At 40.1% G+C, this 19585-nt stretch overlaps 1 protein-coding gene across 1 annotated transcript in view; it reads left to right on the top strand.

The window, feature by feature from the left end:
• Nucleotides 1-1816: 1816 nt before the first annotated feature.
• The window catches only part of SOS1 (son of sevenless homolog 1 (Drosophila)), a gene marked incomplete at its 5' end in the record, with an annotated part of 31093 nt that continues 13324 nt past the window's right edge, over nucleotides 1817-19585 (top strand). Inside the window, 4 exons of the mRNA XM_010153212.1 lie at nucleotides 1817-1927; nucleotides 2038-2136; nucleotides 14716-14843; nucleotides 15804-16459. Of these exons, the coding sequence (XP_010151514.1) occupies nucleotides 1817-1927; nucleotides 2038-2136; nucleotides 14716-14843; nucleotides 15804-16459 (994 nt within the window). The remainder of the gene's footprint in view (nucleotides 1928-2037; nucleotides 2137-14715; nucleotides 14844-15803; nucleotides 16460-19585) is intronic.

The following is a 19585-nucleotide window of genomic DNA, read 5'->3' as shown; positions in this document are numbered from 1 at the left end:
GCATCCCTTCCCTCCAGCATGTGGATCACACCACACACCTTGGTGTCTTTCTTATGGGGTGACAGACCCTGTGCTGGAGGACATGGAATGGACTGTGGTACTCGGGTCTCACTTGCATGGTCTTCCCTGGGAAGATGTGCTTCTAGGTTTCCACGTTAAGCCTGCTACTGAAGATCAAAGGAGAAAGGTGAAAGATCAAGTCAAAGACACATTAGGGACTGTTGATCTAAGGAGGATATAGGCAGGTTTGTGGGGCAGGACACGATGCTGAGGCAGCTGACCAGTGTCATTGCAAAGCCACTGTCTAGAATTCCTGAAATTTAGCAGCAAGTTTTAGAGGTCTCCAGTGAACGGAGGGAAAGTGTTACGCTCATTCTGAAAAAGACTGATGAAGAGGATCCTGGAAACTAGAAGCTGGTCAGCCTCTCCTTAGTCCCTTAGAAGATTATAAAATCTTTTTAGTATTGACATCCAGCTATGTGAAGATAATTGTCAGCAGCCAGCACGGATTTCCAAAGGACAAACTGCACCTGCCCAGCTTGACTGCTTTCTGAGAGGTGATGACTGGCTTCATGGACAAACGGAAGGACAGTTAATATCAGTTATCCGAACTTAAGCAAGGCCATCAGTACAATCTGTCATAGTATCCATGTAGTCAGCTTGGTGAGACGTAGGCTAGCTAGTTGATTTACAGAGTGGGGAGGAAATTGGCTGGACTGGCAGGCTTGAAGGAGTACAACAGCGATACAACATCTTTCTGGTGGCCCACGGTTAGTGTAATTTCTCAGGGTTCGATACTGGGGCTGATACTGTTTAATGTCTGGATTACTGTTGTGGGAGGTCTGCATCATCTTGTTGGTAGGTGATGCTAAATTCCTGGGAGACATATGGGAGGATGGGGCTACTTCCTGGGGGACCTGACAGGCTGGAGAAATGGACCTACAGGAGCCTCATGGAGTTAAGGCAAACAAAGTTCTCCACCTGGGACCAACCAATCCTGTGTAATGGTCCATCTGTCTGTCTGAGGAGCAGTAACGCTTGGCAGGACTTGGACACCCTCAGGAATTGGTAGTGGAGGCTAACTGCCTTCTGGGTTATGTTAGGAGAAGTGTAGCTGGCAGGTTGAGGGATCATTTTGTGTAGTGCTTGAGACCACACCTGTCATACTGTGTCTGGTTTTGATCTTCCTAGTACAAGATATGCTTATACATGAGGGTTGTCATAATGATTAAGGAGTTGAGACCCATGATGTAGAAAGAGGGTTGAGTGCTGGGTTTATTCAGTCTTACAAAGAGAAGCCTGAGGAAGGAGGTCTTACTGCTGCCTTCAGTTACCTGAAGGGAAGGTGTGGAAAAGACTGAGGCAGATGCTTGCTGGGGACTCACAATAGAGAACGGTGAGGTGAGATGAGAGGGGGCATGTGAATGGTAAAAAGCGTAATCCTAATTAGATACTGGGGGGAAAAATGTGCAATGGGAACAATTGAACATTGGAATAGGCTGCCCAGAGAGGTTTTGGTGCATAGGTTCTTGGAGGTACTCAGAACACAACTGGATGAGACCCTGAACAACCTCAGCGCTGGATCAGGCTTTGGCCCTGAAGTGAGCCCTGCTTTGCACAGGGAATTGGGCCAGTTGACTTCCAGACTGAATTACTTGATGAGTCTGTGCATGTAAAAGTATTGATTCTGCTCTATAGGTGTTTTGGAAAAGTATGCAGAAAAGTCTGTCCTATGTAGCATACATATTTTCTTTAAGAAATATGAAGCCTAGGTATTAAATCAGTTTTATAAAAATTATTCTGTATTTCTTCTTAGGAACTAGCATTTGATCCTTATGAGTCATATGCACAAGATATTTTGCGACCTGGTTTTCATGATCATTTTTTAAGTCAATTATCAAAGCCAGGAGCAGCATTTTATTTACAGGTAACTTTCTTTTTAAGTAAGCCACATTACTGATTTTACTATTTTAATTACGTTATATTGTTGCTTCAATACATGTGTTGTTTTAAGACTGAAACTTATTTTGTTTCTAGTCAATAGGTGAAGGCTTTAAAGAAGCTGTTCAGTATGTTCTACCCCGGCTGCTCCTTGCCCCCGTTTACCACTGTCTTCATTATTTTGAACTGCTAAAAGTAAGAACGTTGTGTCAATCTGATGTTGTTTTTGTAACTCTCAGTGTTGGACACCAGAGTTTTGCGCGTTCCGTAGGTGTCAATCCTTTTACGTTTACAAGAACGTGTATAATAAAAGTGCTATGATGGAAGAAAGGCAGGTGATGCTGTGGTGCGTGCTATAAATAGCAGCTTGTAATCTGATGGAAGATCTACAGCAGCTAATGATTTATGTTGAATAATCAAGTTACCATTAATTTACAAAGCAATGGAGATCTAGGTACATGGAATGCTTGTTGCAGCAGTGGTAAGAGATGATGACAAAAGGCTGTGTTACAGAAAATGTCCAAGGCTTTATCAAATTGTTACTTTGTGGATATAAAATCACAGTAAGATTTCCCTTTAGACTTGATTTTGTTTTCTTAAAAGCTTCAGTGTTCTTGCAGTGATGTCCCGTGGTGGCTGTAAAGGTGATATCCTTCAAAAAGGAAGGCTTGGTTGATAGATACACCTCTTTGGTCTTTTTGTAACGAGACCTCACCACATCAATAGTGTAACAGTAAAGACTCTGTAACATACCCATGTGAAGAAAATAGCCACAGGATGTTTTTCTGGGGCGTTTATCAGTTAGCACTGAATAATAATATTAGAGTGTAGAGATTTTTGAGTAAAACTGTCAAGTAGACTCTTTCTTTGGACGTAATGGAAACTCATAAGGGATACAGTGTTATAAATGCGGAAATTTGAAGCAGAAGTTAAAAAAAAAATCAGTCTGTGGTCTTTTGAAGAAATCTGTGTGTGTTTTTCTTGAATGTTAGTTTGGTTGTCTTGGGATAATTCAGTAGGTAGGTCATCGTTGAGTCTAAGTGTCTACAGTTTTAACACCATTTTTAATGATTTAGTTCTACACAGAGCTTTAGCACGTAGTTCATCTTATATAACATGCTTTTGTTTGAATTTTGGAATGTATGCTTGATCTGTGTGTCTAGATTATGGATTTGGTCTGACTTTTCAGACAACTTTAACATATTAAGCATACCCTTTCATGACAGTCCACTGGAAGGGAGGTATGATACAGCTTGTCTGCATTTTGTGTGACAGACCTGCACAGACATAAGGCTTTTCTGCTTAGGCCCTTATAAACCAGTCTCAAAACGCAGTACCTAGTGGCTTTGCATGCTTGTGTGTGAACCTGTCCTACATAGTAGGCAAAGCACGAAACGTTCACGTCGCCTGCCACCCAGGCGTCCTGTGTTGTTTCTTGTCGTTGGTAATTTTAAAGTGTAAAAGAGTACATGTGTGACTACAGAAATAGGGAGCAGCTCATGTTTGCCTTTTTTAGGGCAAACTGGAGTCTAAGCTTAAGCCCAACTCTAGAAGGTTATCAGTCTTTTTGGAACTGTTGACCTATGCTTTATGTAAAATCCTTGTCTTTTCTGATTCATGTTCTGCGCCCACACACCCCTCTGCACTGTGCAACATCTGCTGTTTGTTGGGTTCGATGTTGTGCTGTATATGACAACCTTCCAGGTCTTCTTCCTGCTCTGTTTCTCATCTCACATTTTAGTGAGACGCTCGTCGCTGTGGTCTGGCAGGTGCGATACACCTAATAGGTGGTGATGGATAATAGGAGCACATGAAGAGAGAGATGATAGCTCTCATGGCAGTAACTTCATCTGTCAGTCCGTACATATTTGTGCACAGAGTATGAACCCCTCCCTCCAGTAGTCTCTGCTGGCAAGAGCATTTTCTTTCTTGCATCCTGAATCTTCATGCCGATCCCAGCTTGGTTATACTTAAAATTGTCCTGATGGAAGGGCATGTGCTATGAAAAGGGTATTGGTGGAATTTTTGAGCCATATAATCCTGACAATTCCACTGATGCAAGGTTATATTGAATTTTTTTGTGTGTGGTAAGAGGCCTGATTTAGTGATTGCAGGCATATCTACTACCCTGCTCTGACAAGGAGGGTTGGACTAGATGATCTCTGGAGGACCCTTCCAACCCTTTCCACTCTGTGTGTGAATCTGTGCGTAATCAAGTTAAAAATGCCATGAAAAAGTATCTCTTGGTATGAAGAGACAGAATGCTGGCAAAGTAGTATGTGGAAAAAAATTTATTTCCCTTGAATATAGATATAATTAAGGATAAAGGGATTACCCGTTTTCTTTAAGCAATATTGTGTAATGTTGCATACTTTGAAGTTGTTTATTTTAAATGTATCTCAGTTACCTTCTAACTATGCAGACTAGTAAATTTCTAGTAAAAAAAGTAAATTTCTATCCACTGATGGTTATCCTGTTTAGATACTAAAGCCCTCCTGAAGTTTGGCAGGGCACCAACACATATTCTGTTTTACAGCAAGGAACTTCAGCTAAACTCCCTTGGAAAATTAGCATATGACTGAGGGCTGTGTTTTCCTTCAACCAACCTGAAAGTCTTCAAACTTTTACATAAGAAACTAACTATATAAGGTAGCGGCTTCGTATAAGACACTGCTTTTCTGCAAATTTGCAGACAATATGAATGGGCATTTCTAAATGTGGTCTCCTGAGTGAAAGGTAGGGTGGTACAAATACTGCAATTACTTACAACCTTTAGTTACTGAAGAAAAATGTTTACAAGACTATAAATTGAATTGGGCACTGCTTCAGATACTGTAAATTTGTGTGTGTGTGATACTCAACTTTTTTAGTGCAAATAGAAGATTAAAATTCCTTGTTTTCCAAGTAGAAATGGCTCCAAGCCTATCTAAACTTTGCTTAGATAAAATATGTTCTGGAAAACGGGAGACCTAGATAGATATGATTTTTGTTTGTTTGTTTTTAAACCATGACTTACGAATGGAAGCTTGTCTCTTTGCAGTTTTTCATACTTTTCAGTTTGAATTCTACCTATAATGATACAAATTCTCAGGATGCTTTCATTTTGCAACAGCATCTAGTGTGTTTTATTTTTTTTAAACTTTGATGATAAATAGCTTGCCAGTCTTCCATGACTAGCATTTCAGCTTGGGTAGAAGTACTCCTCAATTCAACATTTTTTTGTCTTCCTCTTTACTATGCTAATGTCACTTCAAACAAAAAAAAATTCTGGTTTGAGAAGGTCATCCGGGTTAAACCACCCTTTCCCCAACCTGATGGTATTAAATTTGTTACATGTTGCTGGAGAAGGCACAGGGTGGTGAAATGTTTGTGATTTAGGACTAGAGTATCTTTAGGTTGATCCCGTAAGTCTCTTTCTACGTGTTGCGTTGGGCAGCACATCCCCAACTATTTTGACTTCGCTTTCATTCTCTGCCTTGTTTCAGCCTTCAGCCAGGCTCACGACCTAGAGTGTAACAAATTTAATGAAGCTGGTTTGCGAGCCCATCTGTAACTGGTGTAACCCAGCCCAGGGTGGAGAATCTGAATTAGTTGAACTTTGAAAGTCTGCAAAATTTTTACAATACCTGCAAGTATAGATCAGTGTCTCAAAACATTGCATTGCTTATATATAATACAGGCACTGTACTTAACAGGTTCTCTTGTTTCGTCAATTCTTAGCCTCCTTCATTTAATGTTAAAACCAGAAAATCGCAGATTCTTAAAATAATTCATAGCTAGTCTGAAATTGTCTTATTTTAAGAAAGTGACACTTAATGTCAGCAAAGGATTTTATTTTCCAAAATCACTTTGTCTGGTGTGCTTCTTTCCAAACACTGGGATGTACAATACTGTTTTCAAATAAAAGTAAATGCAGAAGTATTACTGTTTGTTTGTATATGTAACTGCAGATGAGGATGACTCTTCTTTCTTTTTTTTACATCCGCTGGAGATAATGTGCAATTTTATGTCTCTGTGACAGATGAAGACCTATCTGCTGGAGGAACTATTGCTTGATGAAACTGTTGCTTGTGTGCGATCAGGACTGCAAAGCATATTTGAATGTTTCTTGGGAGAAAAACCTGGGGTGATGTAAAAATTGGTCTCAAGTCTAAGAAGAGATTTCCTAGATTATGACAGTAGGTGAAAAATTTAAGCACCTTCTTCATACAGTTAAGCTATGAAGGCTTTTAATACAGCTGCAGTGTTGTAAAGGTATGGAAGTTGTGCTGTATGGGAGAAATTGTAGGTGATACAGGCAGGTAAAGAGGTTCTGTATTTCTTGCTTTCGTAGTTGCATTGACAACATTTCTCTTGCTTTTCTCCTTCAAATGCTAGTGGGTTTATTCTTTGTCAGCTGTGTTTGGCAGCCAAATGGAAGATGGTAGGGGTAAATAAAACTTTGTCAAGTGTGTGTGCACTTTCTCCACAAACTTGATAATTGTTGATCTAAGTAATTGGGCTCTGTGAGGTAACTCTTTAATTGAAAAAGTTAATCAGAATGTATTCAGTTATTCAGAGTTGGGCTTATTCAGCCTGGAGAGGAGAAGGCACCAGGGAGATCTTATAGCACCTTCCAGTGCCTGAAGGGGCTACAAGGAAGCTGGGGGGGACTTTTTACAAGGGCCTGTAGTGACAGGACAAGGGGTAACAGATTTAACTTGACAGTGGGGAGGTTTAGATTAGGCATAAGGAAGAAGTTCTTCCCGGAGAGGGTGGTGTAAAAAGAAAAAAAGCTATACAACACAACATCCGACTCCGTAATAGGTGATGTAAGTCATTGACAAGTGAAGTGATGCACATACGCATATACATATCTCGGATGCAAACACAGAAAATCTATCGATGAGTACCACAGCTAGAAAGGAAAAACTAAACCATAGAATGGTTTGGGTTGGAAGGGACCTTAAAGACCATCCAGTTCCAACCCCCCTGCCATGGGCAGGGACACCTTCCACTAGACCAGGTTGCTCAAAGCCTCATCCAGCCTGGCCTTGAACACTGTACATGTATCTGGGCTTTTGAGAAGCAGATGTCTCTTTCCAGGGAATTCTCTAATGAGAAGTAATTACCTTAGACAATATTTTTCCATTATCCCACTAAAATTGCTTTTCTACAAAAGTTGGATAAACTCTAACAAAAGTTAAAAATTCCTTTTTCAGCTTCTCCTCCAGTCCCCAGTGATGTTTGAGCTCGGTTATTGTCAATCTGCAGCTGGACTAACAAAATGCTATAATTTGATCCCTTGAAACAGGGAGTAGGATGGCACAAGGCCAGGCTGTTCTTATTGAGATGATGCCCTCTTTGTGGAGTCAAATGAAGCACTAACTGGACTCCACCTTTTGACTTCACTTACATATTTAACTGTAGGGTTCCAGAGTCCTGTTTTCTGATCCATTTTCTAGGAATACCTGCCTGGGAAATTCTCCCCAGTACTGTGGGAATTAGGAGAGCTGTACTGGGGCAAACTGTTCCCTGGGGCTGGTGATCTGTGCCAGATTTTCAGTGACTGCTGCTACTGATGGTAGATAGCTTACATGGCAGCAGTTTATGCTGAACACCCAAGGCCAAGCTCTTGTGAAAATAGATGGGTGTTTCAGGAACTTGGACAAATTTTGATCCTTTCCCCCCCTGCCTTAAATAAAAGTTTTGACATAAGTAATCCATCGAGGACTGAATGTTAAGATGCTTACTGTTGCTGAGATTTTCAACTCCTGTAGGATGACATCAGTTTTCGTGACTGTGGCAGTCATGATCTGGTCCCTCATACACTTGTATCGCTGTATAGTCTTTTAATAGCAGTAGTATATTTCCCTGTCCTCTTCTGCTGCTGTTCCTGTCACTTTCTGCACAAACGGTCATCCTCAGAGAGAGGTAGTGCTGTATTTGAGACTTTCATAGACTTGGTTTCTTTGGTGGAAATGTTTCTGGGCATGGTGCTGTGGATTTAGTCCCACTGCCAGCATGCTTTCTCTGTTTGCTCTTATGGCAGTGGAGGTCTGTGTTTTCTGTCAATACTTTGATACCTTCTGTGGAAAACGATGGAAGGATGTAGGAAATAACAAACACAAGTAAAACAACAAGCTGCATTCATGGTTTCTGTAGACTCTGCCTACAGGTGGGGTTCTGCTTGTCATCCCTTATTTCCTCTCCTGTTTTTTTTCCGTAATCAATAGGGTTCCTCTTAAAATCAACATGGTTCTGCTGTTGCTTCCCAGAATGATCTCTGAAATTGTGAATTCATCTTAGGTAGCATTCAAAAACACATACGTTTCCATCCAAACATAGAGGTGCCATCCAGTTGAACCAGTCGCAGACTTGGCTGGCAAAGGTCAGACTTGAATTGTGTCAAAGCAGTGAAAGTGGATTTTAATCCACTTTGCAATTACAAAAGGAAAAGGGAAGATGTTCTCAGATTGAATAGTCTTTACTATGATGGAAAATTTTGGGGAAGAAAATGGAAGACTCCAGTTACAAGTGTGGAAGCACATAGGTAAATATTTTGCAGTATTTCAAATACTGATCTAACAGTGTTATCAACTGAATTATGAATTTCAAATTTCTAATGTATTCTGCAGGTCTGCTTATAATGATGAGACAAACCAAAGTGACAGTAAGAAGGAAGAGAATTTCAGAGCATGAAGGCTCTGGAAGGATCTGTGTGAAGTTGTACATTTGTTGCAGAAAGGTAATGAATCTGCTCTGGAAGAGACGTCAGCATATTTAAAAAAAAAAAAACCCAAACAACAACAACAAAAACAACCCACATATTTTTGAGGAATGCAAAGCAAATGGGTTTTCCTTACTCTGGGAAGAGAAGGCCTTCTCTAAACAAATTAAACATTCCCTAGTAATGGAATCTGGACATAGAAATGTGTACATCAAGAAACTTACTTGAAAACAGGGCTTTGTTTTTCTATCTGTTCCTTGATGAAGGAAGTGTGGATTGTGTAAGCTTAATGAGAATTGCTCACATACATAAACCCCTTCCCAGTTGCAGAAATTGCGAGCAAAAATACATTATTTCCCGCTGAGCAGACACCAGTTGAAATATCTAGCAGGCTGCAGTAGCACTTGAGCAGACCTAATCTGAAATACGGTCTCCTGACAGTCTGTACCCATTCATGGGAATACTGGTGGCAAACTGGCCACGTAAAGAACCTGTTATGGAAAACTTTGAAGTGTTGAATTGGTGAAACTTCAACTGACAGACTTCTGTGTGGTATATATTTCTGAATAGCTCTTCCTGACTTTTCCTCAGTGCCCATCCTGACTTGAAAAATGGCACTTCAGAGCAGTGTAATTTATTTCTGAAACAGATGTATTTTAATTTCATTCCCCTCCTCCCCAGCTAAGAGCATCCACATTGAGTAATCAAAGCAGCGATTCCTTAAATTAGTATGGTTCTTTAGTTGAAATGGTTCAACGTTTTGGGGCTTGGGTGAAGTTTGATGTACTTATATTTTCCACATCTATTTTAAGTCATGTAGTCAAGCTGTGAAAGAACTGGGAAGCTTGTACTGAAAGTTGAAATGCCTCACACTTTCCTCTGGTTTAATGCTTTACTTGTACAGTATGCTTCCCAATGGACTGACCGTATTTTAGTGTGTGTCTTCACACTTAATGTGAAATAAAAGATGAGGACTTTTTAGCATCTCATGTACTTCCAAGACAGTGTACTTCCAAGACAATGCTGGAGGCATTTTGTAATTATCTGATATCTGATGTGTTTATGTAAGATTATGTGATTTGATGTAACTTTCAGAAATTAAACTGAGAAAGCATAGTTAAAATTTGAGTGGAGAAAAAGTTTTTACCGTTACGTCAGCAATACATTAAGTTCTGTTCCACTCTTAATGCAAATAATACTCCTGCTGTAATGTAAAGCTAAATAAAGTTACATAAATGTGTGCCGATTTTTACTGCACCGTGCTCAAGATTGCCTGCATTTACATGAAGACAAAAGGACTTTTGAAATTCCGATGCATTGAAACTGTGTACGTGTATCCAGGAATACGGCACGTGGAGTTTCCTTTAGGCTTTAAGGGTAAAGTACCTTGTAAACTGCTAAGCATTTTCTAAGTGTATAGTGTTCCCTGCAGTTGTCCCCATTTGCTGTTCCAGATGATTTCCTAATGTTTTCTAAAAATTAAGGTTTCTGGATATAAGAGCACTTTTTTTTTTCCCAGCAAACTGCTGCTTTGGGCTGAGGTTTTTTTATTATTTGAAGGAATTGCAAAAAATCAGAAAGAGCTCTCGAGCAGCTCAATGCTATTGAGGCAGCTTTCAGGATTGTTTCATGGCAGAGTGCCAGCAGACCTTCCTGCATTTGTCAGAGGAGAAACCCTGTTCATTTTTATGTTTGGTCATAAAAGAGCCTGTTTCAGGATTGCCTTGGGTAGGTACCGCGTTCTCAGAAACACCTTGAAGAAAATGGTGAGGCATTAGAAGTGGAGTAACTGGTGTCAAGTGCATTTCGAGTTCCTTTGACCGTTGCTTACGTCCGTAGCATTTCCCTACGGAGCAGATAGCTAGGTCACACTACGAATCAGGCTTGCTTTGCCAGCTGTGCAAGTGTTTTGCTGCCTTGCTGTGGGCTTCGGGATGTCTGAAGAAATCGGGGCAAGCACACTAGTTTAAGCTCATTGTTCTGAGTACTGTGGTGTGCAGCTTCCACTTGTAACGTGGGGCCACTTACACACTGAACTAATCAGATTACTGTTCTGAGGGGCAGTAAGTATTGTTAGCACCTACAATCAAGTGTTCTTAAGCAAATTCAGTTTATTTCTTTGCCTCCCTTATGCTGTTCTTCCTTTTATGTAGAGAAGCTGATTTGTGATCTCTCTTCCCAGATTAAGTGTGGAACCTGCAGTTCACAAATATCAGTGGTTAGATGTGGAATAATCTTCTAGGAAGACAGAAGTCTAGATTGTGATCTAAGCCCTGAAGTACAAGATTTTATATCTGTTGTGACACCTATTGGTATTATTATATCTGCACGTTCTCATGATAAATATAAATGTATTTTCTGTCACTGACTTTCTGGATAAATGCTTCCATGACAGTGTAAGAGGAGGACTACATAGTCTAATTTTGCACCACATGAGGAAGATTGCTTTTGTGTCTGTTCAGAATTTCCTGGTTTTATAAATACATAATCCTTACGTTATTCAACAGGTAGAACAAAAAATACCTGTCTTCCACTTCTGGATATCTCCTCAGAGCTTGTGGCCTAAAATGTAGACTATGATTATTATCATCTTCCTATAGCAGTTTATTTTCCAAGTTTGTTTCCCTTGAATGTCCAGGATACTGCACCTATAGTATTGTGAATCATTATACAGCAACAATTTTTCATAAGATGTTTAAAAACCACAGTGACTGTAATACTATTGATAATCAGAAATCTATACTTCCTCCCCATAATAATAGAACATTCTTCGTAGGACACTTTAGATAAAAAAAACACCCCGCCAGTTTTATTTAGCATCTACATAATTCGTTCATTAGGGGGCACTGCACAGCTATAGAAGAATCGACAGGATCTGCAGAGAAACTTGGATGCGATTCCAGTGATGCCATTTCACTTTCCGTAACCTCCTCCTCCAACGGTTAGGGGGGAGTGTTAGGTGAAAGTAATTGCTGTAATTTACGCTCAGTTCCGACTAACTGTTTTTGGTAGCAGTTTATGGTAATCACACAATGCTGGAACATAAACTTTCAAATTCCTTTTCTGTGTGCAGAGAAGTGTCTTCATAGTAGTTCACAGTGCTGTCTGATTTTTCTGTGTTGGTCTTACACTTCAGAAGATGCATATCCTAAATGTTAAACCTGTTAAAATTACACTCACTGAACTTTGATTTAGTTTGTACATAAAGTTGGAAATACAGGTTACTTCCAATGGATCCTGGTAGAGAAATGTTATTCTTAAACAATTACTTGCTCTTTGGTACTGTATGTACACAAATGTGGATTTTGCTTTCGGACATGGATTTTCTGTGACAAATACAAGAATTATTGCAACTGGAGAGAAATCACTGTAAAAAGCATTTTATAAACTCAGTGCAGGAGGAGGATGCTTGGCAGTAACACACATTAATCTGTACCAGTATGTTTCTGAGGAGAATGTACAGGGGAGTAATTTTTTCTAGGTATTTGGGTTGATAAGTTACTAGAGTGAGAAAATTCCCAATTACTTTATAGGGGTTTATTTTTCTGTTTGTTTGGTTTAGCGCTCCCTGTATGTTAGTCTACACTTGCATGGGTTTGTTTTGAGATTTTTCCAAATTTCAAAAACTTTCTTCTTCTGCAACATGAGCTATTTTTGTTCTACCTTAAGCTAGGCACCTTAGGATCTAATAAGACTTGTTTTTGAGGGGACTAGGCTAAAACAATTTTATCCATTGTTGAAGGGTAGCCAAAATGTTGACGTAAGTTGGCCAAGAGACATTGCGTAAGGCAAAGAGCCTCCTTTGCACTTCTGTGAAGGAAAAATGCAAAATTTTAGAAGTAGTCACACATTTTTCGTAGCTTTCTTTAGGGACTTCTGCCAGTGCCTGCCTGCCTCATTTGTCTGAAGTCCTCTCTGAACCTAGATATCTGCACGAGTGAACTCTGTGTTAAATCTAGAGAGTAGAGGAACATGCCAGGAGTAATCCGTTCCTTCACGGAGTCGTGTATTCTCCCTGATACCTTTTGGGAAGTAATGCCTGTTGTGGTGCACTGCCAGCCCCCGTTTCAGTGGTTGTCGCATGATTAGACACTTATGCCTAATGCTGTTTATGTCAAGAGTATCACAAATTATGCCTAGAATGAATGTGGTCATCCTTATGTCTGAAAACACAAATAAGGCAGTCTTTGGCATCGACAGCTGTTGCACTGAATGATTGGCTCTGGTCAGGGAAAAAAATGAATGCTATCCTATGACCCATTCAAACGTCAAGCATGGATATGTTGTGTTCAGTTGGGTTTTTGGGGACAATACTTACATCTGGAAGCAAACAGCATGATTGTACTGTTTCCATGGGTGTTTGTTGTGGTCCATGACTGCCTGTGGCTTCACTTTTACCACCTCTGTCAAATCTTTGAATTGTGTGCAGCCAATTCTTGCTCTGAAACACTTGTCTCTCACTAATCCTGTAAATAAGTATCGCTGTTTTGTCTAAGACACAGCTGCAGTCAACAGTTGTTTTCACTAACTGTAATGTGAAATATTTTAATGCTTAAATGAAGATTTAAGACAAAAATCTTAAACATCTTGGGATAAAAACATGTCAGATCTTGTTTTATAAAACTTGCCTGTTGCAGCTGTAGTTAAGCACAAAATGTTAGTATTAGTCCTTCTTGTCCAGTTTTAGTTTGTAAATTTGTCCTTTTTTTTTTTTTTGGGTCCTTGAAGAAGAGTTGAGTTAGTATATAAAGACATTAATATAGTTGTATACTCAGAGAGGGACTTACGTACCTTGGTTCTACAAGCTGCCCATGGTTAGACGACCCCATGTTTTCTGATGAACAGCCAAGCAACCCTTCCGTGGAGGAAGAGCATTTACTTCTCCCCACTGTCCCTCTGGTTATTGTTTTTCCCTTTGTTTTTTTTATAAAAAAAAAAAAATGACAGTCCTGGAGGATCATAAACTGGACACAAGCCAGCAGAACACCCCTCCAGCGTCGAAGGCTTGTCGTGCTGTATGAGCAAGTGTGTAGCCATCAGGTTGAGGGAGGTAGTAATGCCTACCTGTTTGGTACCGGCAAGGCGGCGTTGGGAGAGCTGTGTCCACCTGGGCTTCCTGTTGACGTTGGCCTACTGAAACAAGCCCACCGTAAGGTCTTGTCAAGATGGCAGAGCTGGAGCATGTGAAGAAGGAGAAGCTGGAGTAAGCTGGTCTTACTCATTCTGGAGAAAGGGAGGATAAGGAGGACGGGAAACGCTTCTGCTGTCTTTGTATGTTGGGGTGGGTAAGACAAAGACTTCTTGCAGCTGCATAGTGCTTCCACATAGTTCACTATGAAAAGTCAGTGAGGGAAATCCTGATGATCTGTTAGGAAAGAAGAAAAATCTGCCGTGAGTGATTTCAGGCATTGGAACAGATTGTTCAGAAAGGTTGTGGCCGCTCCGTTCCGAGGGCAATTCATAACTTGATAAGCCCTAAGCATCCTGGTCTGTGTTTGCTTTGCAGTTGAGCTGGAGGTTGGGTAAGATAATCTCCAAGGTCCCTTCCAACCTGAATTGTTGGTTAGGCTGTTGTTAGGAGGTGAGAGCCCTTGTAATCTTATGTTTATAAATGCAGTGAAGGAGCTTTTGGTCGAGTTTGCCTGTTCCAGGAGTGTTTATACATGTTACAAACATAGAGATATCCCAGAGATTTGATAATTGAATGGCATGTATGGGGATCTCCTTCCTTACTTGTTCCTCTTAAGTTCTAACACCACTAATGGATTTGGGGCAGGGGAATGTGAGGTAAATCAAACTGGTTTTGAGGTAAATAATGTGTGTCTGAGTGCATCTCTGTCTGGAGGTCTAGTGACTGCTGCTCTCGTTTTATTGAGATTAAGCGCTTAGGAAACAGTTGTGTCTCTTGCCTGTGTCAGTAATGCACCTGGTTATTTAATTAATCATAAGCAGGAGCATGCAAAATCAGTGGATAGTTTGATTTCTTCTTCCTAGGTCAAATTTTTGGATTTGTGCATACCAAAATGCTTGTAACACGTTTTGTATTTGACTTTTAATGCTCACAGCAATTGGAAGAAAAAAGTGAGGATGAAGAGGATAAAGAGTGCTTAAAGCAAGCAATAACTGCCCTACTGAATCTTCAAAGCAGTATGGAACGGATATGCTCCAAAAGTCTTGCAAAACGAAGGCTTAGGTAAACATGTTTCTGTTTTTCCTGCTTTTTGCTCTTTATGCTTTGCTATAAATCCAGGGCTCCCAGTTTCCTCTTTTAGTAAACACTGAAAAAAATAGTTTGTGACAGGCCTGCTTTTTTCAGAGGAAGTGACATCAAAGCCAAGATAATTTGTTATTGTTTCAAAAACGTTCTAATTTCTATGTGTCCTTGCATACCGGTAGTTGAGACGTTGTGAAAATTCACTGGTAAGTAGAAAGTTACGGCATTTGTGGGTTAAGTATGCCTATATAATAAATAGCCACCTAAAATTGTTGTAAAAGTACATTTCTGTGGGGTTAGAAGGGAATTGTTCTTGAATTTGAAACTACTTAATCTGAAGAGGGTGTTTTTGTGCAATGGCTCGTTAAAATTACCACTGGATAATAGGAATAGATGCATGATAACTAGTACTTAGTTGCACTGTTGTGCCAAAATTGGATTATACTGTATACTGTTTGATTTAGTGCTGATATGTGTGCAGTTATTTAAACATGTTAAAACTTGGGTTTTGCCCTTAAAATTGTTTAAACATTTGCTTTGCCAAAGAAATTCTGTGCTGCAAAGTGTAATCTTCAGGCTTGGACACGAATGCACTTAAGGTTTTGTCTGAATGTGCTGCTTTCAAATTAATGCAGAATGAAATTGTTTGTTGGCTATGGAAATGAATAGTTAGTCTAAGAGGCGTTAACTGCCTGCCTCCTTCTGGTTGCCTGTGTTTAAACAAAACGTTTATAGAAGATAAGTAAAAAATATGTCAGATGGGGTACTTAAGGGAAACATTAGTCAAGTTTAGGTGCTGATACTGAGTGCTGAAATTGCATTCTCAGTGGAATTCTCAGCGCTTGGAGAGATGATCTTGTATTTTTGCTGTTAGTGGTGGTTGTGGTTTTAAAATACATATATACTAATAGGCTGCCTTTCTCCCATCCTTCACTGAAGTGAATCTGCATGCCGATTCTATACTCAGCAGATGAAGGGGAAACAGCTAGCAATTAAGAAAATGAATGAAATCCAGAAAAATATTGATGGTTGGGAGGGTAAGGACATTGGACAATGCTGTAACGAGTTCATCATGGAAGGAACACTCACACGTGTAGGAGCAAAGCACGAGAGACACATATTTCTATTTGATGGCTTGATGATTTGTTGTAAGTCGAATCACGGCCAGCCAAGACTTCCTGGTGCTAGCAATGCAGAATATCGTCTAAAAGAAAAGTTCTTCATGCGAAAGGTACAAATCAATGATAAAGACGACACTAATGAGTACAGACATGCTTTTGAAATAATCTTAAAAGATGAGAACAGTGTTATTTTTGCTGCTAAATCAGCTGAAGAGAAAAACAACTGGATGGCAGCATTGATATCTTTGCAATATAGAAGCACACTGGAAAGGATGTTGGATGTAACAATGTTGCAGGAAGAAAAAGAGGAGCAGATGAGATTTCCAAATCCTGAGCTTTACAGATTTGCAGAACCCGACTCTGAAGAGAATATTGTGTTTGAAGAAAACATGCAGCCCAAATCTGGAATCCCCATCATCAAGGCAGGAACTGTTGTCAAGCTTATAGAGAGGCTGACTTACCATATGTATGCAGGTGAGGCACTTCATTTATATAGGCAAAACTCAAGGTGGTGACTAGTTTCTGTTTATCTTTCTGTGTTAAATACATGCAGCAAAATATGTAAAGTGTGTAGAAAGCGAATATGCTGTGCAGTGCACATATTCTAACATGCTTTTTGAGTTACGTTTTTGAGATCTAAATATGCACCTCTGCAGCTCTAGCAGTTAACAGCAAGAATCCTGTTTGGTTGAACATAGTGGGATATGCATGTACGTAAGGTTATTCTCATGCAAGGGATTGCAGCACGGGGCCTGCAAGAATTGAGCTCTAAGTAGTAATTATTCCTGTATACCTCAGGCCTTCCCTCGGGACTTCCGGAGCTGGGTGGCAGGTGAAGTGCCAGCATTGTGGAGAGAATTACAGGCCCAGTGTTTCCAGTTCAGGGTTGTACGCTGTCCACTGTTACCTGTGTAATGCTGGCACGTAACGAAAAGACCAAATATCATCTTGCTAGAAGCAGTCACTTCATAATTTGTCCTCGGAACTTTGCCTTAATCAGAGTATCAGTGGGGATTTGATTTAAGAACTTTGGGGTTCTGTTTGTGTTGCAGATACATTGAAGGCGTTTCTGTGATCATCTAGTCCAACCTCAGTGTGTGTGTGTGTAGAGTTTTTCTTTATAACTCCCCAGGATTTTCACAAGCTGTGCTGAATAGCATGGGCTTGACTTTTGGATTTCGATTTTGGTTTTTTGGATTGTATATCAGTTATTCTAGAACTTCAGGCATCGTGGTAATAGTGCGTCTTGTTCAACTGCAGATTCTGGTTTTTTTCTTTTCTTTTTACTCTTTACACTCTGATTATCCTAAACTGTTCTTCTGCAGCTCAGTCCTGGATACCCTGCATAGACCAGAAATAATTGGTTTGGAAGAAGTAAGCGGAATATAATTAGTGTTGTTTAGTAATTTTGTTTATTTTTAAAATGCCTGTAAATACATCTCTTTGCTCCATTACTTTTATTGCTCTTCACATTTCCTTCACTCGAGCTTTCCTAACATTTGTTAGAAATCCGAATGCAGTATCTTGCTGGCAGTTTTTGGCAGGGCAGTTTTGTGCCTGTCTTCATTTTCTTGTAACTTTATAAACTTTTAGCTCTTGGCTTTGAATTTTACAGGCATGTCTTACGACATAACGTTATGTTTTTGGAAGTTAAAATAAAATGATTCAGCCTTAGAGAAAGGAAAGGAAGATACTTTTTTTTTTTTAAAGCCAGCATTGTGTTTGTCAGAGAATTGGCTAAAAAAGTACTTAATTGGTGTCCTTGTGAACGTTTGCTTTGCACTGACTAACTTGCGCACCACTAAGAAGTGCCCTTTCCATATGAGCTGGGACTTGGTGCTGCAGCCTTGGTGCTGCCTCATGTGCTAGCAGTGCTGTCCATGCGTAGTCTTTGTCCAGGAAGCAACAAACTACATTCTCCAGTTCTGTAAAACAGAAATGCCCGTTTTTAAGGCACATGTGACTTGTTGAAATGTCTCTTGTATTAGGTTTTTGCACCTGCATGTCTTTTGCCCTTTCTTGCACACAGGACACAAAGGAAGAATTCAGATTGATTGATTAGATCCACCTTCGTCCAGAGCATTTAAATCCCTGCTTGTAACATCCCCTATTTAATAAAACTTTAAGTCAGTTGCTTGTAGCCTAATGTTGTAGGTATGTGTGACATTGTCCTAATTATTGTATGACAAAACAGAGAACGTGGGTACTGTGAGATAGACTGAAAGACTTCGACAAAAAGAATAAAAATGGTTGTCTTGTGATGTGTTTAACCTGTCTTTGTAGCCTTAAGATCTTAGTGCAACAGACATGGACCTCATGCAGAATGGCTAGGTTGCATGTGTATTATCTTCCATTCTGCACCTTCTGTTTTATAAGTTTTCTATGAGGAAAACTGTCATCATTCTAAACGTTCTGTGCTGTCTTTTCCAGGGGAACAAAGAAATGGAAATAGAGTGATTAAGCCAAAAATGCTCTGTTGTACAGGAAATGAGGTCTATTTACTCTGTAAATCATTTATTGTTTTGTTGCATTTTGAGAAGCAGTGAGTAGGTCAACAACTTTCCATTGTAACCCGTTAGCTATTCTTTCATCCACCTGTCAGCTGAGTTTGAGGCTTCTATTTTGCTTGGAGATGTGGGAAGATGAGTACTCTGGTGGTATGCAGCCAAACAGCTACAGACTGTAGAAACACTTCTGCAGAATGTAGAATTCTCCATGTAGGATTGTGTATGCGTGATTGCAATCTTAAAATAATTTCTCGACTTTATATTCTTATGCCAAAATAGCAAGCCCACCCTTTTCCGAGGTGACTTGTCTCAAGTGTGGTGTGACTGGTTATGGCAGACCCTAGTTTGACCCTCTGAAGACAGTATTTACCATAACTGCGACTCTTCTCTAGGTTTTTACCTTTGCAGGTTAAATACTATAAAGAATAATTGCAGATAGAATCGCAGAATTTGTTGCCAGTAGCTGAAGAGTAGTTTGGAGGAGTAGTTCAGATTTGACTACCATGTGAACACAGCCCATCTACTCCTCAGTTGTGTGCTGAGGAGTGGATGGGCTGTGTTCAGATGGTAGTCAGATCAGGTCTCCACTTCTTTGTCATCTGTCAACATCCACACAGTCCATCTCATTTGGGAATATGGGTGTTGGACCTTTTGTTTTGCTTTCCTCACCGCCCTGACAATGCACAAACCAGCTGATGAGCTGAAATACTTCTCTGTCTGTGGAAGAGGGACAGCCTGGTAGCCCAGCTGTAATGAAGCAATGCTGCTGGGGGTAGGAGGCATTCAGCCACTGGGAAAGATAGGACAGGGAGACAGCCCTGACAGCCGTCTGTCCGCAGGGTGCGACAGATTGTCCAAACTCTCCTGTGGTGGAGCAGTAAAATAGGGAGAAATCTCTGCAAAAGCAGCTTTCCGTATGTTTTTACATGAGAGAAACTGCCTTTCAATTAGAAATGCAGGTTCTGACCCTATCTGCATATTCTGGTAGGTTTTACTTGTTTCAATGTAATCAGACATTCATTTGCCTGATTCTTGCTTGAGGGCAGCTGGGTTAGGTGGTACCAAGATTTGAAAGTCATGGCAATTTTTTATC

This window comes from Eurypyga helias, unplaced genomic scaffold, assembly GCF_000690775.1.
Source record: "Eurypyga helias isolate BGI_N326 unplaced genomic scaffold, ASM69077v1 scaffold21376, whole genome shotgun sequence".
Classification (NCBI taxonomy): Eukaryota; Metazoa; Chordata; class Aves; order Eurypygiformes; family Eurypygidae; genus Eurypyga; species Eurypyga helias.
The sequence above is the reverse complement of the archived record's forward strand: the minus strand, read 5'-3'. Positions and strand labels throughout refer to the sequence as shown.